The sequence below is a fragment of the Lampetra fluviatilis genome, chromosome 2 (genome assembly GCF_964198595.1).
Source record: "Lampetra fluviatilis chromosome 2, kcLamFluv1.1, whole genome shotgun sequence".
Lineage (NCBI taxonomy): Eukaryota > Metazoa > Chordata > Hyperoartia > Petromyzontiformes > Petromyzontidae > Lampetra > Lampetra fluviatilis.
In genome coordinates, this window is record NC_136276.1 from 36,724,446 (window position 1) to 36,743,809 (window position 19,364).

General features: G+C 52.3%; 2 protein-coding genes across 5 annotated transcripts in view; both read left to right on the forward strand.

The window, feature by feature from the left end:
• The window catches only part of PTPRK (protein tyrosine phosphatase receptor type K), a 165,225-nt gene extending 150,908 nt beyond the window's left edge, over positions 1 to 14,317 (forward strand). For all 4 annotated transcript variants that reach the window (XM_078875856.1, XM_078875866.1, XM_078875862.1 and 1 more), the window contains 5 exons: positions 1,331 to 1,462; positions 2,157 to 2,282; positions 4,453 to 4,616; positions 5,091 to 5,226; positions 6,620 to 14,317. In XM_078875856.1, the coding sequence (XP_078731982.1) occupies positions 1,331 to 1,462; positions 2,157 to 2,282; positions 4,453 to 4,616; positions 5,091 to 5,226; positions 6,620 to 6,679 (618 nt within the window). In that variant the 3' untranslated portion in view covers positions 6,680 to 14,317. The remainder of the gene's footprint in view (positions 1 to 1,330; positions 1,463 to 2,156; positions 2,283 to 4,452; positions 4,617 to 5,090; positions 5,227 to 6,619) is intronic.
• The window catches only part of SMC6 (structural maintenance of chromosomes 6), a 373,519-nt gene that overhangs the window by 332,592 nt on the left and 21,563 nt on the right, over positions 1 to 19,364 (forward strand). The gene's annotated exons all lie outside the window — the stretch shown is intronic.

Sequence of the window (19,364 nt, forward strand, 5' to 3'; positions counted from 1 at the left end):
GCACCAACAACGTATACTCAGAACATTAAAACGACTCCAAAACCATTGTATAACGTTAAATTAAAAGTCATTTTTAAATCCTTTATATTAAGTTCGCGTGCTTGCTTGCTTGCGTGCTTGCTTGCTTAGGACCGTGCAAATCTTTCGGTCGTTTTTTAACCCACTTCCCGTGATCCAATCGAGCTGACATTTTCCACACAGACTCGTTGTGCCAGACAATTATTGTTCGTGAAAAAAAATTCCCAAAATTTTACACTTTTTAGGCAAAAAAAAAATATTTTACATATATTCAAATAGAACGCATTCATGGCTTTGGCTGAACGTCAGAGTGTAAGAGCCCAGAGCGTAACCCCTCCACAGGCCGTGGCGGACTAGCGCAGTTGGTAGCGCCCTCGCTTCCCATGCCAAAGGTCGCGGGATCGATCCCCGCGTCCTCCACAGGCGAATATATTTTTAAATCCTTTATATTAAGTTCGCTGCCACGCATATAAAGGATTTATAGTGAAAAACTTTGTTTTTACGGGTTATACTTATTATTGATTCATCTGAGTGTGAACCCCACTCGCGTGACCAGTCACCTGTCCAACCTCAATCCCCATTACTTTAAATACCGTTCGCGATCATCTCTATTATTATTTAATTGTAGCCGTGTAATAAAAGTGTGACTGAACTAAAGCTGTGGCACACACGCGCACAACGTGGCAGGCGTTTGTATTCTGCGTGTTTGCTGAATGCGAGAGCCTCGCCTCTGGACTGCTGATGCAGAGAGACTCCATGGGGAGTGAAGCGCAGACTGAATATTCAACTTTGTCAACTCTTCTCACCCATCATGGGGGATCAGGCTCACCCACGCTCACCCGCGCTCACCCACGCTCACCCGCGCCTGATGTAACATTTCTTCATTCCATCGATTGTAATAGAGCTTCACACTTACAATACACGCAGCACAATTGTGCACACACCAATCAATATTCCAGATGCACAGTATAGTTTACACATGACCATGGGTGCCGTAGGTTTTCATGAGTTAATGTGCTGGAGTGAGATAAATGGTAACGGCACTGGACCGTGGGGGGAGGCGATGGCGTGCAGAGGCTTTCATCCAGCAGTGGATAGACAAGGGTTGATGATGATGAGGGCTCTAGTCTAGTATCTGTGGATTCCCATCAAAGCCGGTTCTGTAATCTACAACTCGTGAATCGTCGTTTCGTGATCACGAGTCACGAGGTCTCAACTCACATCGCTCGCTCCCAATGACCCCAAGAGGTCACATCTGTCCCACACTCTCCTGCCGCTCCTCTCTCATCGAATCTCTCTCTCTGCCTCACAGAGCTACCATCGTCCGTCGGCCTTCATCGTGACCCAGCATCCTCTGCCCAACACCGTCAAGGACTTTTGGAGGCTGGTCTTTGACTACCACTGCACGTCGGTCATCATGCTCAACGAGATGCGACCGTCTGAGGTGCGAGGCCTCCTCCGTTACCCCGAAACCACCTCCGCTACCCTAACCTCACTCCTGCCAATGTTTACAGAGAAATGGGTGGGCAAAAGAAAGCAGTGGAGTTGTGAGCCCGTCTGTGGGGTCGTGAACCCGTCTGTGGGGTCGTGAACCCGTCTGTGGGGTCGTGAACCCGTCTGTGTGGTCGTGAATCCGTCTGTGGGGTCGTGAACCCGTCTGTGGGGTCGTGAATCCCTCTGTAGGGTCGTGAACCCCTCTGTGTGGACCTTTTGAGGGTTATGTGAGGGTTTTCTCCAGGCATACCGGTTTCCTGTTCATGAAATATACTCGTTCAAAAAAGTACCTTGGTTCTGTATCCCAATGCCGGACCCTTCACAAAAATATCAATGACGTGTATTTGTTTCTCTCTGTGTTTCTCTCTTTGCCTCCGTCTTTCCTTTCCGTGTCTCTGTGTGAGTCTCTAATTTTATCTGTATTTCTCTTCCTTTATGTCTATTTTCGTGCATCTCTCTCTGTTTCTAAGGCCCCTCTTCATCCCCTCTACACAGGTGACCCCACTTTGTCTTGCAATGGTTCTCATCACATCGACTGAGTGTGCAGTCGCTCGGAGCGCTTGTCCCAGAGTCTGTAAGTAGTGGCTCTGCGTGTGTACGCGTGTGTCTGCCTCCATGTCCGTGTGCTTCTTTTGCTGCTGCAGACATGTCCACAGTACTGGCCCGAGGAGGGCTCGCTACAGTATGGAGCGGTACACGTGGAGACCCTGTCGTGCTGTCGTGATGGAGACATCATCTCTCGCATCTTCCGCATCCACAACATCTCCCGGGTTAGTTTCATTGCCGTCGAATTTCCCGTTTGGGGCGAGATTATTGGTTTCTTGTGACTTTCCTGATTGCGATGACATTTGGCGCAGGCTACGGAATTGATAGTGTGCAGGAGAAATGTTGCACGGGCAACATCAGCATCGTTTTGAAGTGACACACACAACAATACACAACATGAAAGAAATGCCTCGCTGAAACCGCTTTTACTTAGGCGTGGACACGTGTGGCCCAAGTCACCTGAGGGCACTTCCTAGGTCAGAGGCCCTAAAGGGGAGCTAATGGTTGGTCAAGGCAAGGTATAAATTGAGGCTCTTGAAATGGTTGATGGTTGTGGAAGAGCTCTAGCCGGTGAGCTCGCAGCACCGAGCGGGATCCTGAAACACGTGGAGCTGCTCGTAGAACGTCTCCCTCACTCTGCGGTGACTGTGGCCGGCTTGCCACAGCCCCTGGGAGCCACCCTAATTGTATAGAATGCATGAGTTGTATTTATAACCAGGCCAGGCCTCACTGCAACAAAAAGCTATTTTCCCGGAGATAATAAATAATAAATAGGCACCGCGTGGCTTCTGCTGGTTGTGCTGCACAGCTCTCCGATGCGTTGAGACACGTGTCGTTAGGCACCATGTCCGATAAATATCTTCGAGCACCATTACTGAAAAATATTTCCCGCTACACATTCCACACAAATCGTTATGGTACAAAGCTCTGCCTCCCTCCCCAGCTCTCAACCCACCCCTTGGGACCCCTGCTCGCCGTACTGCGATAACCTGGCCCCTCGCTGCACCTACTTGCGGGTGTCTCTCACACATGGCAACACTCTCCGTGATGCAAGTCAAATCAATTTATTTTTGGTTGACACTTGGTGCCTTTCTGGCAAGAATCTGCCACCCAAAGCACCATCAACCGCTGGATCGTAGCTCCGTCGTTTGCACGAGGGTCACGATGGTTGACGGAATAATCCATGGAAAGTGAGTGGTGCCCAGCAGACCGCGAGCATAGCTTGGCACGATGCGGACTTATTCCGTATGCTTGTAATCGCTCCCCCAATGAATTTGTAATTTGACGATGGCTTTGATGGCTGCCGCCTTCATCTCCACATGTTTCCACCGCCCTTAGAACACTTCCATCGAAAGCCTTGCGGCGTGGTATTGTGTAATCCCTTCACTAAACGATAATCACCAGTGCTTTTTAAAATCGTTATTCGCTTTTTAAAAACATAATTTTTAAACGGGATGCGAGCGTTGGAACGGCCAACATTTTTTTTCTCGATTTACAGCGGGGGAAGTTGCCAAGACGGAGAAATTGGCACGGGCTCCTTGTGCCTTACGGCAATGAAAGGGGCAGCTGACGTCAACTGATATCAACTTTTGACTGCACACGAGTTGAGCGGAGATTCTCAAGGGGCGCCATTGCAAATCTTTAAACCCAGAAGCGAGGTTATTTTAATTTCCTATTCTTAAACAAAACACAAAGCTGGAGGATTTGGGCGAGCTGTGCGCACGTGTGGAGTAGGCTACGTGGAGGGAGCAGTGCAGATGCTCGCAGGGGCTCACAGGTCACTACCCCGCGTGAGTCCCGGGGTGCCGGGGAGACCGATAGCTCAGAGGTTTTGGCGAGCTGCTCTCCGCTGGTTTGTACCATGAATGGGGAATGAAATGAGCACGGGGGAGGCCGGGCAGCGCGGGGTGAGTGGGCTTGGTGGGGGGAGCGGGGGGGGGGCTCATCTCTCATCAGAGCGCTGAGCTGCCACTGCAGAGAGTGCCCCAGCCTTGAACCCACGTCGACGATGGCTTCTCAAGTGCAGTGAGTTGATGGTCTCAGCCCAGTTACTGATGATTACACACAAACATTTGGATCTGCGCTTATCTTGGCTACATTCCACCTCTTGAGGATTACAATATCGGCTTGACCATCATGCGTCGAATGTCACTCGGTGGCCGAGCAGGTAAAAGAGTGCTGCCCACAGATGTGTAGACCAGCAATTACATCAAGGGACCTCAGAGGTAGCTCTATGATATTCACTTCCATGGGCCATGCTCGAATACGAAGGGGTTGCACCGCTCTGGGAGAGGTGGAGAAAAGACACACGCACACAGCCACACACATGAGCACGCACACGCACGTGCACACACGGGCGCACGCCACTAACGCGTCTGCCGCGCTCCTCGCCAGCCCCAGGACGGCCACCGGGAAGTGCAGCACCTGCAGTACCTGGGCTGGCCGTCGCACCGCGATGCGCCCGCCTCGCCGCTCTCCTTCCTGCGCGTGGCGGGGCGCGTGCGGCGCTGGCACGCGGAGCTCGCCGAGGAAGAGGGCCGCACGCTCGTGCACTGCCTGTGGGTGCCGCCAGCACATGCCGCCAGCACACCGACCATGCGCACTCACGGACAGCACTCACGCCGAGTCCACTCTCACCGTGCATACTCACCGTGCGTACTCACTGTGTATTCACGCTTACCATGTGTGTGTAGTCACTGTACTTTCATTCTTACCAAGGATACTTTCCGTGTATTCCTTATTTCCATGTGTACTTACCGGGTGTGTTTACTATGTATTTGTTCTTACCCTGTGTACTTATTTGTGCACTTAGTATGTACTCAACGTGAATACTTACCACGCGCTCTCACCGTACGTATTTAACAAGTCTATGTAACAATCACTCCTACGGCGTGCACTCACCATGAGTTCTTACCGTTGCCACCGTGGTGCTTGCGTTGCACTCAGAGCAGGGCGGGCGGAAAGTCCTCGTACCCCCCGCCCCCGCTGGGTCCGAGAGTCGCGACGAGCAGCGTTGGTGTCTCTCCTCGCAGGAGCGGGGGCGGCCGCAGCGGCACGTACTGCGCCGTGAGCGTGCTCTGTGACATGGTGAAGGGCCAGAGCGTCGTGGACGTGTTCACGGCCGTCAAGACGCTGCGCAACAACAAGCCCGACATGGTGGAGACACTGGTGAGGCACTCGGCGCTCGGCCCCTAGCACGCTCCCTGGCGGCGCCATCCGGAGTTCGCCGCCGCGCCGTTCCCGTGGGCCACCTTGCGCCCCGGCGGGACAGGAGGCCGCTTCACCGTTCTTTAACCGCTGGTCGATAAAAATCAGCCCGCCGCAGGTCTTGCGATCATCGCAACAGTTACGCCAGGCAGGAAGTATGGATTGAATTGCCCCGTCGTGGGAGTGTGCAATTTCCACCACTTTCTGAGGGCTGTAAACTGAAAATAGTTTAGACTTTAAGTTGCATAACAGAAAAAGCACGTTTATTGGCTCGTAGAGCTAATGTGTTTAGCGCTTTTATTGTGTTTTATTATTTATTTGGTCTGGAAAAAAGATACTTATTTTAGTAAATGGTCGAATTTTTTTTCTTAAAACGGCGTGAGCACTCACTGGATGATATTGGTCACGAAAGCCTCCACCAAACAACGAACCCGCGAATTCCGGATAAATATGTCGCGCCAATTAAATTCGCACTTGGTGTACAAGGTGTGGCTACACTGCCCACAAGTGCATCTGCTAATTTGCCATAAATGAGTACAGAAAGCAGTGGCGGCTCGTGACCTCTCCACTAGGTGGGATTATTGTGAGTGACCTCTGAAAATATGGTGTTTTAATTAAGGAAAATGTTGCCATGTTATTCGCCTTCGCGTGAAAGTGATACAACTGTCAAATCTACCAACCATAGGCATTTATAAACGATACGAAATAAAACAACAAAGCACTCAAATTCCGTCCCCGTGACCCTCAAGTCCACACTACACAACCCCTTTGACATTGCCAAAAACCTCGAGCGTAGCGTTGCGGTCGTGAGCTGCTGCTGTACTTGCTGTGACTCAAGGGGAATCTCTCACTCGGAGGACGCCTTCGCAGCCGCCCCGAGACCTCCACGAGGCACAAGTCGGACTGTGGAGTTGAAGCGGTTTCTAATGTGAACAAATTACAATGTGATCTTCATTAGGCAATTCACGTTGAAAGAATCGTTAGATTTAAAACATTTTAAACACAAAAAAACAACGTGTAGAAAAGTTGTTTTTTATTATGATAAAAAGCATTTCTCATCTCCAGCTGCTTGGTAGGGCAGCGCCCCAACGCCCCTAGAGGACGAACCGCGCCTGACAGCAAGTGAACTCCATATTAGAGGTCTTTTGGGTTAAATCGCATAAATTTACGCGTAAATTTACGCGATCTAACCCAAACGACCTCTATTATGGATGATATTGTCTACGAAAGCCTACGTGTAAAACTACTGAATAATTGGTCATTAACTATCGGAGCTGTTGATTGACAATATCGCTGCTGTTGCCGCTGCTGTTGCTCCTGCCACAATCGCTGCTGTTGCTGCTGCTGTGTCCAGGATCAGTACAGATTCTGCTACTACGCAGCGGCAGAGTTCCTGGGGCAGTTCCCGTCGTAAAGATCCCCGCGTCACTCGACGTGGGCACGTGGCCCGCGGGACGGCGCCGCTCGCACAGCGACCGCGGCGTTCCCACTCGCACAGCGGGCAAGACCAGACTGCGCCGCTACCGGCGTCCGCATCGTGCGTACAGGACAACCATGAAGGACGTCAGTGTTGCGCCGTACGGTCGCGTATGTTGCCCAACGCTAATATTGTGTGCGTGTGTGTTTGTGTGTATGTCGTGTGTGTGTGCGTGTGTCTTCCACGCACCTTCGGGAGGGTCATGGGCAGTCACGGGATGCAGGGTCCACCGTGATGATAGGAGGCCTTGTTCTGCCGATGGCCTGAGCCGAAGCCGATCACTGCTCTGGCCGACAATGATCCGGGAATCAGCTGAGTGCTAGGTCAAGGCTGGGGTCATTTAAACGTCGAGGTGACGCAAGTCAACGTCGTTGGAAACGGCCTCGGTCAATGTTGCCTGGCTCTAGTGTCCAGACACCCGGGGGGGGCGTGGTAAGATTTGGCGTAGAGCACACGGGACCGTGGTTTCCCTTGGCAGTTCACGGCTCCGCTTGTGGTTCCGGCTGCGTCCACACCGGGAGTGAATGGCAACGGATGCCCTCGGCCGAGAGCGTTCATCACTCATCACTGCGGGCACGGGAACACAGGGGGCAGTGGGGGTACCTGGCTCCCCACCTCAATCACCCTCATGGCCCCATCCCTGGCTACTCGGCATGGGCCCCACGTGGCTACTTGACACTCACCACCTGGCTGCCTGGTGGGGAGTGACGTGGCGTAGTGGTACCTTGTCAACAACAACAACAACAAGCTGCTTAACATCTTTAAATGGATGTCCGACGCCGCGTGGTGCGTGCGTCGTGCGTGCATGTTAAACTGCAGTCGGCCCTTTTCTCTGCGCTGTCGGTTGAAGTTCCATCGATGGCGACGTGACAGCCCATGCCGGTCTTGTGCCACCGCTATTCATTTCACTTCTACTCGTGGCCCACTCGGTCTTGTATATAAATAGTAAAATATAGCGAGAGAGAGAGAGACGCGGAGAGCTGAGACTAAAAGTAAAAAAACTATTTTTCATCGCACAAGGAGCTTTTTAAATGAAACGATGAGGCCTGAATGAGATTGAGAAGGAGCCTGATGGATTCGATCAGGTCGTAATGATTATAAATTGCACACACTGCCAGACAATATCTTAGTGGATGCTTCACGTCCGCCATGAATCTCAGCTCTCCCTCCCCCCTCAGCCACAACCGTCCCCTCCCCGCCCGCACTGCCACCACCAGCTTCTCCCTCCATCTCCACATCGTGCTCTTTCTCCGTGGGAGTGAGATGGTGACTCATGGGGTGATTGGGTCTATGGGTAACGCAACTCGTCTGGTATTAAGCCCATTGTGAATTAAGTCTACCATTCCTTGACTGGCCTCTGCCACGGTGACGTAGAATTTTTCACGACCGGACTAGGAACGTCAACAGAGTTGAGCTCCGCCCTCGTGTTATTTCCCGTGCCTGCAGGGCCCTGAGAATCCACGCTTGCGGTTTACCGCAGCGGAGTCGAGGGTAAACACGACCGGCTTCAGCGAGCGATGCGGCTAAGCGGTGGGTCGATGAGGAAGGCTTGATTGGCGTGAGGGTTGAGGTCACGGTCAGGCTGTCACTTGACAGCTTATACGATGAGCTGTGCTTTAGTTTTGTTGGCCGTGACAGCGAAGGGCAGACCTTCACTAGTTAAGCCAGGCCCTGTGTATAATACACCTGTCATTTGGAACATTAGACCGAGAAGGTTGCGTTGCGTTTTTTAAATGTTCGATCATTTTTTTAAAGCAGGAATCTCGGACCAGTTCCATTTGCGAATGGTGCAGTATTACATTTGTTATGTTCATATATTAAAACGCATAAATTAGAAACGCAAACGAAGGAGTGCGCAACGCGAGGAGGCGTGCCCATCACGGGGCTGAGGAATCTGCGCCACGATCGGCGCCGAGTGGCGCCATCACGCCGAGCCCAGCGCCAGTCGCAAATTGGCGCTCTCTCTTTTAATTAAACGTGCGCCCATCTACATCGGCGCATTGACCGTACGTATGTATGTTGAACTTCTTTCGCACCGTACATAACCTAACCGCGATAATTGGAGATGCATTTAATGGCCGATGTAAATGGTCAATTACTGTCGGCAAAGATCTTCTTCAACAGAATGGCCCGACACGGGAGGTGGCGCTTTGCACAGCGTCGGACGGGAAGGAGCGGCGGGGCTGAGCTGTGTGCAGCCACGCACAGCACTCGCCGCACGGGCCTAAGCACGGGCGTGACGGTGTCTTGGTGTTCGCAGCTCACAGCTGACCACCTCGCACGCCGCACAATCCGCTCGTCCATCCCAGGCCGTTCCGCAGGGCCTCGGTTGTCTGCTGACGGGACGAGAGTCGCTGTTGTCACGCACGCTGTGTCCCGGTTCTGCCGCGAAGATCTCCTACGGGTTTTCAGGTCGTGCCGCGCGTTGTTCGGCACGATGTCCGACGTTTCGCTCCACGTGCTGGAAGCTCATTTTATTCAGTTCGGTTCACTTCCTAAATGAGCTCCCAGCACATGGATCTAAACGTCGGACACGATGCCGAACAATACGGGGAACCACCCGAAAACCACATCGGAGAGCTGCGATGCTCAGTCTCCGGCTTGGGAACTAAAAGTGGCCTCGATAGCGAGACCCCGCGTACAGCGGCGGCAGCAGCAGCAGCAGCGGCAGCAGCAGCAGCGGCAGCAGTGCTGTGGCTCCGGCATGGGGAAGGAAGCGATGCGAGGCATTGTGGCATCAACGGTATTGTCCGTGATGACCTCTTGACCTGACGTTAGCTCAAAGAGTGTATCCCTCAGACAAAATGTACCCATCAGATCATGAGTTCATGTTGGCGGACGCGACATTCCTTAAGCGCACGGCTATCACGAAGGCGGCGTGTGTCAGACGGACACAGTCTGCAGTCTAATTCCCAAGTGCGAGTCTTGCTGTTGCATTGTGGGGCTTGCTGCACGGTGATGGCGTGGGAGAGTTGTAGCTGTTTACACCTAATTCTCGCATGTGGCTTTAACCGTCGCTTGGCGCACGGTGATCGGCAGTTGTGAACGCTGCCACGGGTCTTCGGCATCCAGTTTATCGTCAGGCGACGCACGTGATTCGGCTGAGAACCGCGCCGCAGTAATTACGGGGAATCGAGCCGTCGAGCCCAAGCGAAGCGGATCATTCTGCCATTCAAACTTGACGGAGGCCCCGGGAGCGCAGTTCCCTGCCGGCCTCTACAGCCCGAGGGAAGGAAGCACAGGAGCCGGAGGTGACGAGGAGCAGGGACCAAGGCGGCTCCAGCGGCCACCAGGAACGCGGCAACGGTCGAATTGAAGTGAACGGGGGGGACGCACAAGAGGGGCACCCCCCAAGACGGGGACGAGGCTGAGAGCAGACCTCAGGGTCACTCGTCGGCCGTGCCAACGAGGCTGTGTCTGGCAGAGAGAAGGAAGCGATGGCGACGTGTGGTGGCATAGGTGGCGTTGGTATCAACGACGACCCCTTTAAATAGAACCTCGGCGACTCCCCAGCAATCCCACGAAGTTACCTCTGAATGGGGGTTCACTGGGGTCCACTGGGGGTCTGCTGTTAATTAGGGTGCACGAGCCCCCCCCCCCCCCCCCGGCGACTTAGGAATTCGAAGGGCAGCTGCCGGGGTATACGAGAAATGGACCAAAAGTATTCATCAGTCCCTCTGAATTTTCGGAATAGCACCCATCCACACATACCGTCCACACACACGCCTCACAGCATATCACCCATCCACTCACACCTCTCGTATTATTATAATTATCTGTTTACAGTATCCCCAACGCAACTGTTATTTTCTGCCACAAATTGAAAACACCATTATACCTTGGCATGTCATCATCATCACCACTGGCTGTGATGTTCTCATCCTGACACCTTCCGATGTTAGTTTTTATTTTCCCCGTGGCTTGGGCTCTCCGATTTTACATTTACAGGTAAAAAAAAACACATTTTCACATCAACACAGCCACCTCCACGCGCCGACCTCGACGTGGCAGCGGCTCTGCGATCTCCCATTAACATGCTCATCTCTCACACTAACATGCTCATCTCTCACACTAACATGCTAATCTCTCACATTAACATGCTCATCTCTCACACTAACATGCTAATCTCTCACGTTAACATGCTCATCTCTCACACTAACATGCTAATCTCTCCCATTAACATGCTAATCTCTCCCATTAACATGCTAATATCTCACATTAACATGCTAATCTCTCACATTAACATGCTCATCTCTCACATTAACATGCTCATCTCTCCCATTAACATGCTAATCTCTCCCATTAACATGCTCATCTCTCACACTAACATGCTAATCTCTCACGTTAACATGCTCATCTCTCACACTAACATGCTAATCTCTCCCATTAACATGCTAATATCTCACATTAACATGCTAATCTCTCACACTAACATGCGCATCTCTCACATTAACATGCTCATCTCTCCCATTAACATGCTAATCTCTCCCATTAACATGCTCATCTCTCACATTAACATGCTCATCTCTCACATTAACATGCCCATCTCTCACATTAACATGCTAATCTCTCACACTAACACAGCCACCTCCGCTCCCTCGTCGTGGAGACCGCTCTCCCATTAACACGCTCATCTCTCCCATTAACACGCTCGGCTCTCACACTAACACGCTCATCTCTCCCATTAACACGCTCGGCTCTCACACTAACACGCTCATCTCTCACATTAACACGCTCATCTCTCCCATTAACACGCTCATCTCTCCCATTAACACGCTCATCTCTCCCATTAACACGCTCGTCTCTCACACTAACGCGCTCATCTCTCACATTAACGCGCTCATCTCTCCCATTAACACGCTCATCTCTCCCATTAACACGCTCATCTCTCCCATTAACACGCTCATCTCTCCCATTAACACGCTCATCTCTCTAGCTCCGCCCACGTCGTCTATGGCCCTTGGGCTGCACCCATTTTAACCCTTTAACAGTCTCATGCCTTCAGCAGCTTCCCCCTCTTGTTTCCTCCTGATGACGATCGCTGGTGTTGTGATCGAAACCTCGTACTTTTTTGTTTATTTTATTTTAATTAATTTGAACCTATCTACGTTACTTTACCGAAAGACCCAAAGAATATGAATTCCTGCAGTCACGAAAGCTTTAAGTCAAGATTGAATTTCAGTCACTTTAACCAAGCCGTGTGCAAGTGAACAGATATGAGTTGAGGGTAACAAACGTGTTGGGCATTTGTCAATTCCACCACCTCGTAGACCCCCTGACCATAATAGGAGTTCGCAAACAACAGTGGTGGCTATTGAGGCTTTAGTTGCACGATGTGAGTGGGCGTGAGTGTGCCTTCAGTCACGTCTCAATCCTGGCTTCATTCCGTTGCACGTGTGACACGAGTCGAGTTCGTGTTGTTATTGCAGTCTTGTTATGATTGCTTTGAGCATATGTTGTGTCGATAACGGTCAGCGATGTTTTGCGCGTAGTGGTTTATCCGACCGCCTTGTACATAGCGGCTTCTGTACAGCAACGCAGCACGCGTAACGCACTCGCGAGACAAAGCACCAACACGCAGTCAACACGCGGTCGTACAACACCGTCATGCACTCTCGGAAAATTGTGGGCAATGTAGGGTACATAAATACATCTTAAAGTCTGCTTCAATCACTTCAAAAATAATGTTCATGTCAATCACGAATAATATTAGGCGGAGTGGCAGCTAAGAAATGGGATGTGTCCTCGAGAACGTCCGCGGCAGAGATGGAGCGACGAGATCGGGCCACGTGCACGCGCTGGGGGCATTGTTACACCACGGGGTCGAGGGAGGTGGTGGGGGTTTCGGGAGGCCTTCATCCAGCAGTGGATTGCCCACGACTGATGATGTAAATACCTACAGCTGGAGAGGCTTCCTGCTCAGCAACTCGTGTCCCACTAACGCACGAAGTGGTAACAGCAAAACAGTAATGGTTGGCTTAATGTGCTATTAGGAGACACTGAATCCCTGAAATTTGTTGCAAATGTTGAAAAATTAAAATTCCGCAGCAGTCATACGCGCCCGAGCAGTGTGTCACAATGGATATGGTGCACGACAGTGTTTTACAAGGCAAAGCCTGGAAGAAGTTTTGATTTTCCGAGTGTTATCGACAGGGTGTAGACTGCTTTTCAAACGCTGCTGGGCTGCCTCGTGCTGCAGGCAAGAGCTCTCCACGGACACCATGGAGCCACTCATTGCAGTCCAGCAACAATGTTGATCCAGAAGGACAATATGATCAATATAGTAATATATGATCAATAGCATCAGTGGCGGTCACGATCTCTCCACTGCTGGATGAAGGTCTCCCCAAGCCGCACACATCTGTCATGGTCTTGCGAAGCAACAATTGATGTTGCGCCTGCATACGCCAATTTGTTCGCTCCATCTCCACATTAAACGTACTCAGGGGGGAGGGGGAGTGTTTTAATTGCACTGAAGGTTTATGGATTCAAATTGTACTTTGGCAGTAGAACAGACTTTGAGTTTGTGTTTTATTTTATCACATTGTGTTAGTTTTGTTTGTTCGCAGCCAGCTTTCTGTTTAGGGTTAAGAAGTAGACGGAAAGTGATGGTTGCATCGCTAGGTCCGAAGCTTTTCGTGAATTTTGTATTCGTAGCTGTGAACGAGTTTAAAGGAAAGGAGGCGGAGTTGCGATGCGACACTGTAGAGAAGTGTTTGTTCTTTGGCCACATGGATTCCATTTTGAACCAATCTCCCGGATTACTTCTTCACTTTTAACCGAAACCCCCATGTCGCCCCCTGACCCCAGCCCAACGCCTCGCCCATAGTCCCAGCTCCAACCCACGCCTTGGCTCTCGTCTCACCCTGTCCATAACCTGAGCCCAGCACCTCACCGTAGCCCAATCCATAATGGCCACCTTCATCCTAAACCAATCCCTAGCCCTCGCCTTGACAACAACCTTCTCATGAATCCTATAATCTCATTAACTCAATCGCCTCATTAACCCTATAGGCGTATGCCCCTTACCCTACCCTCTGTGCTCCTACCACAATCCCTAACGCATACTCCTTGACCGAACCCTCAGCCTGAACACTTCATTTTACCCTAAACCCCCTCGTGATGAAGGGTATTGGACTATGATGCGAGGACCACTTCGTGAAAAGCCAAGAGTGGTCATCCTATGTCAAGACATGTCCTGTCATGGCAATGTGGAATCTCCACCATTGGCTCGTTAGGACGTCGTGTGTTTGACTCACACAGACATGTTTGCGGATATGCAAACATGTCTGGTGTGTGAACACCTCCAGCAAGGTGGTGGCAGGCCGTGCACAAGTCGTACTACTGCACTGGGCACGGCGGAATCGCGACGTCGCCCTGCTCGCCAGCGTGCTGCCATGGGCTGGCAGGGGTCGCAGCAGCAGCAGCGCCGCGCCTCACATGCCAAAGAGACTTTGCTCGCCGCCCTGCAACTCGATTGTCCACCAAGCTTCCTGCTGTCATCATTCTCCACTGTAGTGCCAAACTGTGTTACCTATTTATTTGTGACATTAAAACCAAACGTACATTTGTTTACATGTGTGTGTGTGTGTGGGCCATCGTTGAGAACGCGGCTCCACGCGCAGCCGTGGCATGCGCCGTACATGGACAGAAATCATTTCAGTTGGGTTCCGAGAGAGAGACGGAGAGAGATGTGCGCGGGCCCGGCTGGTAAGCACGGAGCACGCCGTTTCACATCCGAAGAGAAACATTTCGTTGTTTGAACAAAAACTTGGCCAGGCCCCTAGGCACCCCGTCGCCTCCCTCGCCCAACGATCCGAATTGAATCATAACGTTGGCTGCGAAACCTACGCGTTGAAAAAACGACTCTTTAGTACGTACAGCACACTTGAACAACACCTTGGTCAAATATCCGCATATTATCCTACGATTAAAGAACGTCATGATGCTAAATGAGACTTTATCGACGAATACATTACATCAATATTATTTGACTGCGATATCCTGTTCATTATTACAACTTGGTAACATCATCCCAACCCAACAGCTGATATCACCACTGGCAGTGACGCTTGTGCCAGGCTAGGTGCACTTTGAGGCCACATGAACGGTGAAGGCTCGGAGGATAGACCCAGATGTTGTGCGTTAACTGCCCCACGTGTTGCACCACCACCGCCTGGGTTCCCATCTCTAGAAACTCATCAGCACAGATGGCTGCCTCACTGCCACGTGGACACGCCGACTCGTGCCGCGTGCACTTCATTGTTTATTGAGAGACTCGGTGACGCTGCGAGCACAGGACGCGTGAGGCGGCAAAGCCTGACGGGACCCCACCGCACATTGCGGAGTTGCACGTGAGCCAATCAAACCCTAGCGGCAGCCGCGAGTCACCCACGAGAAGGAGCTCCACACCTACCCCAGCCCAACTCATCAGCGCGACCCTTGACCACAGCCGGTGAGTCAACCCAACATGAGTGGGGCTCTGCTCCTCCGAGCCAACGAGCCAACAGATCCCACTGATCCCCAACCCCCACGTCCTGGCCCAGCGCCGTTCAAATGTTTGGTTCAATCTCTAAACATTCGGATCAATATCTCAACGTTTGGTGGTTCTCCGCTGCCAGTCCGTGTTCGCTGCCGGGTTCGCCATCCGGCGAGTGGAGTTTGTGTCGTCGGCCGCGCTGCGCGTCAGGCCACGGGCCTCCTTTGTGCGCAGCGCCGCGTTCCGGCGCTCGATTCAGATCCGCGTCTCCCTCGCGAAGCCGTCTTCGTCTCCGTCGCCTGCCGGCCCCGAGCGCCGCGCTTCCCCCTGGGGCGGCGTTTGTGGCCGCGGCGCTGCCGAGTGCTCCCGGGGCTCGTGGGCCTTCTGCCCGTGGGCCACTTTGGGGAACGACGGCCCCGGCGCAGATGATTTTTATTTTGTGAACATTACCTACGCCAGGCGCTTTCGGGAAAACAATAATTTGCTATTGTGACTGTAAACACTGCGCATGGTTTATATAAAACAAATTTGAGGTGATTATCGGTGTTCTCATGAGTTGTGAGTTAAATGCCCCTTGTGCTGCTGCTGATGATGATTTGCTGGTGCCACATCACAACGATGCTGCTGCATGTGTGCCATGAAGATGGAATGATGATGATTAGCTGGTGTCGCATCACATTATGGACGGCGACGATAATGATGCTCCAAGATGATTATGATGCATTTATAAACCCTACAAATACAATTAAATATGTATTGGATAAGGATAATGATGATTCACTCGTGCCATATCAAGAGGATGATGATGATGAAGCTCCAGTACTGTATTTTGCAGTCATTAGTGACCAAGCTAAGACCTTGAACGCACTGCACCCGAGAACCCAAAGTGATCACGGGTGATTGAAACCTGAATTATGAGACTATACACCCACCCTGTACACCCCACCCTACACCCAACCCTGTACACCCCACCCTACACACACCACCCTGTACACCCCACCCTACACACCACTCTGTACACCCCACCCTACACACACCACTATGTACACCCCACCCTACACACCACTCTGTACACCCCACCCTACACACCCCACCCTACACACACCACCCTGTACACCCCACCATACACACACCACCCTGTACACCCCACCCTACACACCACTCTGTACACCCCACCCTACACACACCACTATGTACACCCCACCCTACACACCACTCTGTACACCCCACCCTACACACACCACTATGTACACCATCCATCATTGAATGACGTTGACGTGACCACAGCGCTTGTGCCAGGCTAGACACATTTTGAGATGCACGTTCAGGCAGTCACGTGAAGTGTGAAATGTTCGCTGCTGACAGACCCTGGTTGCTGTGCGCTCACTGAGCTCACTGAGCTGACTGAGAGCACCCTGCACAGCTCGCTCGCCGCTCCGTCTCACATCGCTGCCCGACCTCCACCGCTGCGCCCGCCACGGATTCTCCCGCTCGCCCCCAAAGGCTCCTCTCCCCCCCCAACTCCACAGCTCCCTTGACCTCGCAGGCTCACCACACTCGTCCCCGTCACCGCGAACTCACACCTCCTACCCACCCACCAGCTCACCGCACGCACTCACCACGAACCAATTAATATTCTCTCGCGTCCATTGCTCGGTGCTGTTCCCACTTCTGCACTCGCCCAATCAACCGACACCCTTCGGCTGAGTCGACCTAGGGGAAGCCCACACCACGTTCAAGTGTAAATGTCCACCGGTGTTGTGCCTCACGACCTGTGTCGTGCCACCTCCTGCCAAGGTTCGCAGCGATCACGGAAGACCTCTCAAGGTAAGCAGGACTAAGCCTCGTTAGCGCTTGGATGGAAGTCTGCCTTGGGAGTTCCAGGTAGCGTAGGCTTGGGCTGCGAGGTGATCAGGAGATGGCAGTCGGAGTAATGGATTCTTGAATCCATCTGTACGAACGAGGCTGCGTGTCACCCCGGTGTGAGGTAGGCATGGGGGGTTGCCCAGGACAATGCTATTGCCTCCCGTAGAAATCCACTCCTGAATGTGCTAAACATCCCCAATGCCGCTTGCGTGGATACACAACATCATAAATAAACAACATGAATAATTATAAGAGTAGTTTTCCTCACGTAGACGTGACTTTAGGTGCACACCTACACGGGCACATCAGCCATTAGCACGGTTAGCTACGTAAGGTGCGAAATAAGTTCAACATACATTCATACATCGTCATCATTCGTCAGCGTTGTGGGCAATGGGCGCCCATCCAGTTTCGCGTGCCCACTGGCCACGCGAGAAATACAAACCACGTGCCGTTTTATCTTTTAATTATTGCGCTTGTGCCGACGGCATTCGAGAGGTGAAAACCAATCAATGGGTCCCAGAGCACGATCGAGAGCGTGAACGAGAGGGGGAATGGGAGAGAGCGCACATACACACACACTTTCTAAATTCAGAACTAAATTCTGCTGATAATATTTGGACCCCCTCTTAAAAAATGTTTGTGGCTCAAAAGTAAGACATCCTTCGCCGATGGAAGCCCCGGCGAGTCTCAAGGCTGGGTTTGCGAGAGGATCCTGCTTCGGACGTTTGGCCAATTTCCTTTTCTTCTGGACGAATCCCACGCGTATGAGGAGATACTCGCCATGTGTGTGTGACGCAACGCAGTCATCAGCGTCGTTGGGGGCAACATGAGTAACACAGTAGATAAGCAGACAATACGTTTCTTTCATAAATCCGGCTCTCCGTTTAATGGTAATCTAATCATGTTCACGAGTAACGCGCCGACGAACAATATTCGCTCGCTCTGGAAGAGAGAGACACTCGGGGTGTGGTGAGCAAGCGCAGGCGAGCGGGAAAGACGGCACCAGGCAGGTCCTGGGCCTCCACTAAGTCGACTCAGTCTCAAATAAGTACCCGATGCGATGTGTAAACAACGTGGCTAGGGAGCTGACCACCCACCCCCTCGTGTGCCGTGCCAGCCTTCATAGGTGCTACTCGCGGACAGCACTTGCCCCAACAGTCTGTTAAGGCTACACGGGGATCTTTGTTTTTGTGATGATGATGATGACGTAGCTGCTGCTGGTGATTGTGCTGCTCTAGCTGCTGCTGCTGCTGCTACAGCTGCTGAGGCTGAGGGTGCAGGGAGGTGGTGATGAGGGCCCGGGAGCACTCGCCTCTGGATCGATGGCAATGAGAGAGGAGGGGCGAGAGACGCCGGCACGCGCCCCTGGCGGCCCACGTCGATCGCGCCGCCACCGACGGGAGTCCCTGGCCGCGCCGCATCTCAGCCGGACTCGACTTGGGTCCCGTGGGATCCTTGACTCCCCGTGACCCCCCCCCGCACCCCCCGCTTCCCCCATTATCCCCACCCCTCTGCCAATCGACAGGCTCTCGCGATAGGACTGGGATAAGACGCCGATGTGTATTATAGATCGGAGCGCAGGTGGACGGCGTGTGGGCGAGAAGATTGGTGCACGCGATGAGTTGGGTAGCGATGGGGTCGTGGGGTCTGGGCTGGAGGAATGAGGCGCCTTTCCCAGCCGGATCATTTTTAGACAAATATCAAAATGTATTTGTGGGGGAGCGGTGGCGCAATAGTTGGCACACTGTGCTATGAACCGGGCAACATGAGTTCGGTTCCCGAGCACGGCTAACATCAATGACGAGTTATATCTCAACCTACCCTGGGCAACCCCCATTCGTCAACCCGCGCTGATCAATGTGGTAGAGCGTGGTCAAGCAATGCTCATGGGGAGACCTTCACCCAGCAGCAAATTGAACTTCTTTCGCACCGTGCGTAGCCAACCATCAACAAGTAACCAGGCAAGAGCAGAGTTTCACTTTGGGTTCACAGTAAAGACAAAGATCACCAGTGTAGCTTTGACAGGCTGTAGGAGCAAGTGCTGTTAACGAGCACTTGTGAAGGTCGACGCGACGTACGAAGGGGTGAGTGGCCAGCACCACGCCCGGCCGCTTTTGTCTCCCCAGTGGCGATGTTTACGCACCGCACCAGGTACTCATTGTAAGCTGAGTCGACCAGAAGCCATGCAGGTATATAGTCGTCACTGGTGTTAGCCGTGAGCAGGACTCGAACCTGGACGACCGGGCTCGTAGCGCGCAGCGTCGTGTGGGTTTG